This window comes from Phaethon aethereus (assembly GCF_964289735.1).
Source record: "Phaethon aethereus genome assembly, chromosome: 3".
Lineage (NCBI taxonomy): Eukaryota > Metazoa > Chordata > Aves > Phaethontiformes > Phaethontidae > Phaethon > Phaethon aethereus.
The window spans coordinates 73,752,975-73,762,818 of NC_138576.1; the positions used below are offsets into that span (position 1 = coordinate 73,752,975).

Genomic DNA, 9,844 nt, shown 5'->3' on the forward strand with positions numbered 1-9,844 from the left:
GGATTATTAGGCAGCTTGAGACCACCAGAAAAAAGAATAGTGTTATGTCATTAAACCCAACCAGAGACAAAAAAAAAAAATCTTCAATCAAGTAAAAGAACTAAACATTTTTAAATTAAAATGACTGATTATAAAGTGTTGTGAGATAAATAACCAGCCAAAAGTATGCTCTCTCTTTTTCCTGGATGACTGAGGACTTGTTGCACTGAATTTTGGGGTTGTTGTGAGAAAGAATGGGTATGTTTTTTAGATTACATTGACAGCTTGTCTAACATTAAGAAGAAAAAGAATGCCAGCAACAAAGAGCCAGTTAAGAACACAATCATAATTTACACATAGATAAAATGTGATGATTGTTTTTAAAGTTATTTTATATTTTAGGTTGACATTTCTTACTTTCTGGGATATTAAGTTGTCTTGATTTACTTGAAGGCCTCCCTCTTAGCAGGTCAAGGTGTAGAAATTCTTTCAAAACATTTCACTGACATGGGTAAATCACTAAGAAATACTTAAATCACTAATAAAAAGAGTTTTGTGGCAAGTCTTTTAGGCAATTATTCAAATTACTCGCTAACACATAAAAAAAAAATTTCAATGCTCCAAAAAATAGCATCACAGATTTCAACTCTATGCCACCTGAGACATTAAACACATTTAAGGAATTTTAGATATTATTAAACTAACATATCAGTGGATGTGTTAATTTTTAATTAAAAAAAAGTTCAATTTTCAACTATTTCACTATCCAGACATGAGTTACAATGCTTAGTCACTCAAGCCTAAATATAACAAGTGTTGAAGGAAAATGTGTTCACTGAATGCACACAACAGGCAGCATAATGGCTTGTACAGTGGAGGTATTAAAATTTGGGTTAAGTGGTTTTTAATCGGTCTAATTTTCCATTGCTATTTCCCTTCTTCATGTTCATCCAAGTTACATTACTCTTCCTTGAGCATTGGCTTGCCAATGTGACACCCGTCTACAAGAAAGGCCGGAAGGAGGATCCTGGGAACTACAGGCCTGTCAGCCTGACCTCTGTTCCAGGGAAGATTATGGAGCGGTTGGTTTTGAGAGTGCTCACAGGGCATCTGCAGAACAGCCAAAGGATCAGGCCCAGCCAGCATGGGTTCATGAAAGGCAGGTCCTGCTTGACCAACCTGATCTCCTTCTATGACCAGGTGACCCGCCTAGTGGATGAGGGAAAGGCTGTGGATGTTGTCTACCTGGACTTTAGTAAAGCCTTTGACAGCGTCTCCCACAGCATTCTCCTGGAGAAACTGGCGGCTCGAGGCTTAGACGGGTTTACTCTTCGCTGGGTGAGGAACTGGCTGGATGGCCGAGCCCAGAGAGTTGTGGTGAATGGCGTTAAATCCGGCTGGCGGCCGGTCACGAGTGGTGTTCCCCAGGGCTCGGTTCTGGGGCCAGTCTTGTTCAATATCTTTATAGATGATCTGGATGAGGGAATTGAGTGCTCCCTCAGTAAGTTTGCAGATGACACCAAGCTGAGTGGGAGTGTTGATCTGCTGGAGGGTAGGAGGGCTCTGCAGAGGGATCTGGACAGGCTGGATCGATGGGCAGAGGCCAACTGTATGAGGTTTAATAAGGCCAAGTGCAGGGTCCTGCACTTTGGCCACAACAACCCCATGCAATGCTACAGGCTTGGGGAGGAGTGGCTGGAGAGCAGCCCGGCGGAAAGGGACCTGGGCGTGCTGGTTGACAGCCGGCTGAATATGAGCCGGCAGTGTGCCCAGGTGGCCAAGAAGGCCAACAGCATCCTGGCCTGTATCAGGAATAGTGTGGCCAGCAGGAGCAGGGAAGTGATTGTGCCCCTGTACTCGGCACTGGTGAGGCCGCACCTTGAATACTGTGTTCAGTTTTGGGCCCCTCACTACAAGAAGGATGTTGAGGTGCTGGAGCGTGTCCAGAGAAGGGCAACGAAGCTGGTGAGGGGTCTGGAGCACATGTCTTATGAGGAGCGGCTGAGGGAACTGGGGTTGTTTAGTCTGGAGAAGAGGAGGCTGAGGGGAGACCTTATCGCTCTCTACAACTACCTGAAAGGGGGTTGTGGCGATGAGGGTGTTGGTCTCTTCTCCCAAGTAACTAGCGATAGGACAAGAGGAAATGGCCTCAAGTTGCGCCAGGGGAGGTTTAGATTGGATATTAGGAAAAATTTCTTCACTGAGAGGGTGGTCAGGCATTGGAACAGGCTGCCCAGGGAGGTGGTGGAGTCGCCATCCCTGGAAGTGTTCAAAAAACGTGTGGATGTGGCGCTTCAGGACATGGTTTAGGGGACATGGTGGTTCTGGATTAATGGTTGGACTTGATGATCTTAAAGGTCCTTTCCAACCTAGTGATTCTGTGATTCTGTGAAAATTAGCCAGATGTAAAAGAGATTTCAATAAACCAGGGAAAATGACACAGCAGGGGAAAAAACATTGCTGAACCCTTGCTGAACCTAGCTTCGGCTTAGCAATGCCATATTCAATGCCTCCACATTCATGGCAGTTCCCAAAGAGATTTGTCCTCAGCAATCAGAAACCTCCAACAAAGGTGCAGATTCACTGTACATAAGCCTTCATCATGATTAAACTTGCCAAGATGTCACTTTTAAATAATTAACATCTAAATAATAAAACACTCAGAGAAATATCTTTAGTATGTCTAAGAATAGACTTTGCAAAGCCTGACAATATTTGAACATACACTGATTCGAAACACCATTTCACACTGGTCTCAAGTGAGGCACGAAATTCAATGGAATTTGTGTTATCTTGTAAGTTACAGTTGCTATTTATCAATCATATATAAAATTATACATGTTCTTTTTCCAGGTTAAGTAAAGGTGGTCCATCCACCTAGGTAGAGAACCATGATTAATGTCTTTTAGCAGGATAGATGACATGTCATGACTCCAAGCCCCTTGGCATCCCTACATACATACTATCAATACCCTATCCTGTCTCACTCACCCTTTGGCACTCCTGGGGGTCCAGCTCCTGCCTTAGATAGAAAGAATCAGTTTATTTACCATTCACTAGTTCATACAATTACAATTCATTAAGATCTTAAAATAGTTCATGCTTGGCTAGTAAATATATGTACAATATCTACTGAAGTAAATAGTGCCTGATTTGACAGATGAGCGACCTTTTCCTGTCAGGAACTGGAGAGTCCTAGTTCTGCTAACATGTGTAATTGTCTTGATCCCACTTGCCAAGTCCTCCTAAAGAAAATCCAATAAATTCAATAGTAGTGGCATTCATCAGTTCTTGAACTTGATCTTTAGGATTGGTATTTCTTTACTTTCTCTGCCACTGCATCTACCAAAGATGTTGATTTACTCTGATGTCTAACTATGATGTCTACTACAAGGGCCTGATCTCCTTTAACCAATACCAGGCCCTGTTTGTATAATTAGTGTCATTGGTTCTTAATCAGTGGCTCCTGGGATATTACACAATCCTTTTTTTTTTTCTTCATCTGCCACCAATTCACATAGTTGATTATGTCTCTTAATCCTAGCATCTTGCACCACAGGGCAGTATCCCGTAAGATGTAAGGAGGTCTCATTCTCTGCCTGATGATGTTGACAAGATTTGAATGTCCTGTCTGCCCCTTGCCAGAAATTCTCTTGTGGTGTAGACATTCTCTCTTAACTGTAACACCGTGATGAGCTTTCTGTGAGGAGTGTCTTTGTAATATTCAATACAGTTGTTACTGATTTTGTCATTCTCAAAGTTGGAAATTCCATGTCCCTGGGATAGCAGTTTGGTCCAGTTCACAAGTTCCTGTTTTCGATAGTTACAGGGCCTTGGAAAAATAATTTTTGGAGTGGGTATCTCCCATTCTGAGACTGGTTCCTCACTCCCTACTTCCTCTGAAATCACCATGACTGCTCTACAGTCCCAAATAGGTGGAACTGTATCCTTACCTCCTCCTGCTGCAATTCATAATCTTGCAAATTCTTTCTCAATACCCTCTTGCCATACAACCACTCTTATTGTCTTGTCCAAAGACTGTACAATTCTGTGTAGTCTTCAAACCTGTACACCAGGGATCAGCCCTGAGAGTCTGGCAATACCCAGGCCTCATCCTGAATGCTGGAATACAGGATGGTGTCACAGGTACATGCCAGTAGAAGTAGCCAGTCCTTGATGGCAGCTCAAATAGCCAAATCAAGGGATTCCAGGTACCTAGCTTTTACGTCAGCCTAGTCGGCTAAGTAAATCAATCATGGAATCCTTTCAAGATGTCAACTTTCTGAAATGGCTTCAGTGAAGCCTCCCCAATTCACTGTAACCACCCCTTCACTTTTTCCAGTAGCTCTGGTTTTGATATTCCAGTCCATGGGTCAATACATACGCCCAGGTACTTTTCAGAGCCACCAGGTTCAATCATATTGAGGGGAGTGCCATTGATCATCATTGATCATGTATGAATCTTTTGTAGGCTTAAGGTAACTTCTGTGGTACAGGTTTATTATATGAGGATGAGAAAAGAATGTAGCAGGAAACAAGCCCACAGACGGTTAATGACATTATGCAGCACTTTAACCACAGTCAAGTTAATTTACATTCACTTTCACCTGGAAATGTGGATTCAAAAGCATATATATGTGGTTGTAACACCATTGGCACAACATGATCAGAGAAATAAGCAAGAAAGATTGTCATGTGGCAGCATACCATATTGATTGGAGGGGAAAGAGAGGTGTGATAAGGAAACTTAATTAACTTTGATGGGCTGTGAATTGGACAGGGACCAATTTTTCAGTTCTGCAGGTGAGGAAGAAAAGCTAATTTGTAAGATGTTGGCATGTAAAGTAACAGGACTTGGCAAGAGCCCAAGTATAAAAGACAGAAGGAGATCAAAATGACCCAGTAGCGAGACAAGAGAACAGTGGATAACTGAAGATAAAGGAAGGGGAAAAAAAGATACAGATTTAGAATCCAAAGATCTTCAACCAAGCAAGATAACAGTAAGTCAGTCACCAACTACCCAGTCTTTTCCTACTTTCTCAGCATCCCTATACACTAAGTTGTAACAAAAAGAAATTCGTATCACAGTTATGTATTTAAATACAGTCAATTACTTCCATGTTTAGCATGATTTCTAACCCTATGGTAACCTGCATTTGGATAGTTTCCTAGAAGTGTCATCTGCTAAAAGATCTTCATTTAAATATTTTTAGGGGGAAGTTTGCTCAAGTTTGAAGGCACATGTTCAATTATTTTCAGTGAGGAAATCAAAATAATTACTCCATAAAGGTGAAAAAAAAATTTTAAATACTTCTGATGCTGGAAGAATCAAACAATCAGAGAAAAGAAAAAAATTTTTTAAATGAGAAGTGGTTTCGAGAATCACTGGAAAACAAAGCAGCTGAACACCTCATGGAAACAGCACATTCAAGGACAGCATTTTTGTTGCTAAGAGTGCATTTTAAGCAAGTTTATTTTGTATATGTTACAAATTGTGCATCTATGATGCTTCAAATAACGGTGCAAGAACATGTTTACAATGCAATAAGCAGCTAAAAATCAAAACAAGTCATGCAACATTCTACAGTCACTTGTCTCTAAATATACATTGAAAAATATGCAGAGTTCCAGGGCCCTCTTCATTAGTTTGTCCCTTTTAAGACCTGAAAGCAAAGATAAGACTTGCAAAGAATACTTGCCTAAATCTGCATGCAAATACACAAAAGTACTTACTACTGCTCTAACACAATGATCGTTACCTTTATAAACAAGTTAATTCTATAGTTAAGGCAACAGCAAAAAGGGCAAGGAAAAGAATATGTAGCCTGCAGGAGTTTGCCATAGATGTTTTTATTGGGAAGCAAAACCGGCTAAAGATGCTCCCATTCTCCCCAGCCCACTTATACCCATAACAAAGTTCACTGCTGCTCTAACCACAACAGTACAACAGCTCACAGATATTGAGGAGTTTAAATCTCAGTGTTTCACAAGGGGCGTAATGAGAATGTGACCCAGTCTTACAACACAGCCTCCTTCAAAAGCAGGTCTATAAGCACAGTGAAGAGAAGACCTGTGGTGTAAGGGCAGGATTTGCTGCACAAGACAACATACTGTGTCACTACAACCTGCATTATTTCCTTTAAGTTATGCAAATTACACACTAAATTACACACTCAGTTACTAAGTTACAAGATAAACACTCAGACAACATCAAATTAACCTCATCTGTCTTGCATTCTTACTTCTACCATAAAAATGCTAGAAATGCTATGCTACTTCACAGTTTTTAGAGAAAAGAGTTAAATACACTGAGTGATCTACTATGCAAAAAGAATTCTCTAGAACATTCTAGTCTTTCTGTAACCAATTATTTTTAAGGTTGTTAAAAACATATCTGAGAGAATCATGTATCATACAAAACAGTACTTCCTTCTAAACTTGTTCCCGACTTTAGTAACAAGGTATCATCTTACGTGGAGAACCTTTATTTAAAAGTTATGGTCTTAACCCTGCAACTGCTCTGCCCTGAAAGCCCTATACCATCACTGGAGTCCCACTGAGGTCAACACCACAACCTTGCTGCAAAATCAAAAGCTTCGGTGCCTCTGCAACATTTTATTTCCAATCCACTAGTTAACACTACTCAAAACATTTTAGCATACATGTGCAAAGCAGAGGGAGGGGAAATTACAGCCTAATTTTCCAGGTAGTTAATATATAATTTGAGATTACAATATTAAACATTTTAGTTCACTTTCCTCTTCCTATACTGCTATCACTGTGTACTAACTATAATGGTTTTTAGCTTTTTTATTACTACTACTTGCAAAGCCCTAAACAGTTTCCATGTGTTGAAAAACACTCATTGTTTTCTTCAACAAAGAAATCGGTTTTGCCTTCAGGTTCTCAGAGGCATAGACAATTCTGGCAATAATCACTTTTTGGATATATTTGGGAGCTTCACATTCATTTTTACGTCAGAAAGTTTTCCCCTGCTGTGTGAGGGAAGAGAATTTCACTGAAACAGTATTTCTAGCCCTTACAGTTGCAAAATGAAACAACAAAAAAAGTACTGCAACTCTTGTAAGTAGAGAAGTTATTATCTATTTGTTAACCAGGCAGTTTTTACAGTGAAACGGAAAGTCACTTCAGCCTACATTGCTCTACTGCATGGAAGAGTTCTCAGAAGAGCGGCAAAATACTGGAAAAGAACACAGGATCTCAGAGGGTCTAATATAAGTGGACTAGAAAAAACAACAGAAGTGATTATCCTATGTCTCCAAAATAACAAGGAGGCCAAACAGGTGAAGTCTGCAGTCTTGCAGCATCACTAAAATAGGAGAAAACTGCCATAATACAGGCTCCAAATCTACAACCTTTTAGGTCTAGGACATGGACTTGAGGAAAGGAATGGAAAGACCATGAGTAAAGAAAAACAGACACTGCAAGTGTATCTAACACAGATTAACCCGAGCCTAATATGAAAAATGGAAGCTCTAAATAGAGAGGGTGTTACCACCCTGTCCTCTCAGCCTGCATCAGATATAAGTGACCCAAGTGCAGGCTTGTAGTGAAGTACATCAGCGAAGAGCACCGGCCCGGTACCTTCCACACGCAGCACGGGGACAGCACAAACCTTCGGTAAGCACAAGGAACGTCAAGCCCCGGGCAGTCACCGTAAAGCCCGGCGACAGCACGAGTCTCTAACCTCGGCAGCTCCGCTCCCCTCCCAGCGGTCCCAGCACACCTCTTCGAAAGGGGCAACTCGGGACCGGAGCCAAAAGCGAGCATTTCGGGCCTCACGAGTGGACAACTGCCACACGCCCCTTCGACCCGAACAAAAACAACCTCGGCCTCTTCGGCGCGTTTCCCAAACCGCTCCCGCTGCGGAGCGGCTCCCACTGCCTTTAGCCGGGGCCTGAAAGACCGAAGAACGGTCGCTGCGCGCCCGCTGACACCACCGTTCCCCCGCCGGCCCTGCGAAGGGCCGCGGGGTGCCGCTCCCACACCGCCCGGCAGGCATGCTGGCCCGGCAGAGGGGGCCGGGCGAGGCCGGGGGGACGCCGAGCCCGGTGCGTGCGGAAGCTCACAGCCCCGCCTCAGCTCGCGCCAGAGCGTTACGAGCAGGCGGGAACGGGGCCGGGGAGGAGAAGCGGGGAGGCGGAAGGCTGACAACAGCCACAGCCGCCGCACAGCGCTTCCCCTTCGGGACCGCTACCGGCGCCGCCCCTCCCGCCGCATCTCCTCCCGCAACAACAGCCCGGGCCCGCCCTTCGCCAGCGGCCTCCGCCCGTCTGCGGGACGGCGGCGGCGCTCGCCGCTCCCCCCCGGGAGGGCCCCGGACGGACACCCAGACACACACCCCCCGGCTGAGCGCCGCCTTCGCCTCCTCCCCCCCGTCGGCGCTGCTCCTTGACAGTTGGCGGCTGGGCGCGCGCCGCGGGAATGCCAAGTGCGTGCGGCCGAGTGGCCGGTAAACGGTCGCCCCGCGGCTGAGGAGAGAGGGGGCCCCGCGGCTGAGGAGAGAGGGACCCCGCCCGCGCCCCCGGCCCGGACTCACTGCGGAGGTTGTGAATGAGCTCGGAGTGGCTGGCGCCGCCCGACTTCCAGGCCATCGCTAGACACACTCTGCGGAGCAGGTACAGAGCCGCCTTCAGCGCCGCGACTGCGCACAGCAGCTTCCCCAGGAAGGACACAACCTCCAGCGCCGACACAGGCGCCGCCTCCCCGCCGCCACCTCCTCCTCCTCCTCCTCCTCCTCCCCCCGCCGCCGCCGCCGCCGCCGCTGCGGCTGCCGCGCGCCCGTCAGGGGGAGGGGCCACGCGCCCACCGCCCCGCGCGCCCGACATTCTCCGGCCGCCGCCGCCGCTCCGCCGGCCCGCGCGCGGCCCTGCGCATGCGCGCCCATCGCCCCCGGGGGCACGCGTGGGGAAGACCCCCCACACACGCCCCGCGAGTGCGGGAGGGGTGGGGTGGGGTCGCTGTACAGCCGCCCGTCAAGGGCCGATCCTTTCCCCCGCGCCGATGTCGGGCGGCTGCGGGAGATCGGGCCGCCCCCCCGCTGCTCCATCAGCCCGCGCGGGGGTAGTACCACCGTCGGCACCCGGTAACGCACGGGTGCGCTACCGCCGCAGCGCGTCGTGGCCACTCGCGCCGCGCTGCGGGTGCGGAGAGGCCGCGGGACGCGCCCAGGGCGTGGCGGAGCATACGGGCGCCAGTCGCGCGGGCTCAGCGGCTGCTCCCGGTTGTGGGGGTTGGTGGCACGAGCCGCGAATCCCAGCGGCAGGGCTGCGGGCGTCGGGTTTGTGAATTTAGGAGCTCCATTAATGAATGAGCTAGCGAAACAGCACGTCGGTACTCCCCCCTGCCCCCCCGCTTGGCCGCTGTCGTGACAGGAGCAGGCACACGCTGTGCCCGGAAAAAGGGGGCGGTGGGCCCCGGCCTGCCGGTCACGGCGGCGCCGCCAGCCCCCCGCAGCGGCCCAGTGCCCGCCCCGCCGCCCTTGCGACGGAGCCAATTATCGCCGTCCCGTGGCACGGCGTTTTGCATGGGGCGCGCCTATTGGCCGCGACCAGCCCGCGCGGGCCAGGCCTACGTGTCGGAGGCTGCCATTGGTCAGCCGGGGCGGCCGTCACTGCAGGGGAGGTGAGACGGTGAGACGGGGGAGGGAAGATGTGACTGACCACCTGGAAAAAAAAACACAAAAAATGGGAGAGGGCGGGTGTGTGTGTGTGTAAGGTTCTGAGAGTTGGCACCTGCGTGTATGGCTAAGCGCTGCCAGAGTACCAAGGATCTATTACTGGTGAGATGCTGTTGTAGGACAAAGTTATAAATTTAAAATTAGTTTTAAAAGGCGTCTAGGTCA

The 9,844-nt window shown here is 47.6% G+C and overlaps 1 protein-coding gene across 3 annotated transcripts in view; it reads right to left on the reverse strand.

The window, feature by feature from the left end:
• PCMT1 (protein-L-isoaspartate (D-aspartate) O-methyltransferase) overlaps positions 1-8,828 on the reverse strand; it is a gene marked incomplete at both ends in the record, with an annotated part of 28,155 nt that extends 19,327 nt beyond the window's left edge. For 2 of the 3 annotated variants that reach the window (XM_081997037.1, XM_081997036.1), the window contains one exon: positions 8,540-8,675. In XM_081997037.1, coding sequence (XP_081853163.1) covers positions 8,540-8,594 — 55 coding nt within the window. Of the gene's footprint in view, positions 1-8,539 lie in introns of all 3 variants that reach the window. The other variant, XM_081997035.1, reaches the window with a different exon arrangement.
• Positions 8,829-9,844: the final 1,016 nt, after the last annotated feature.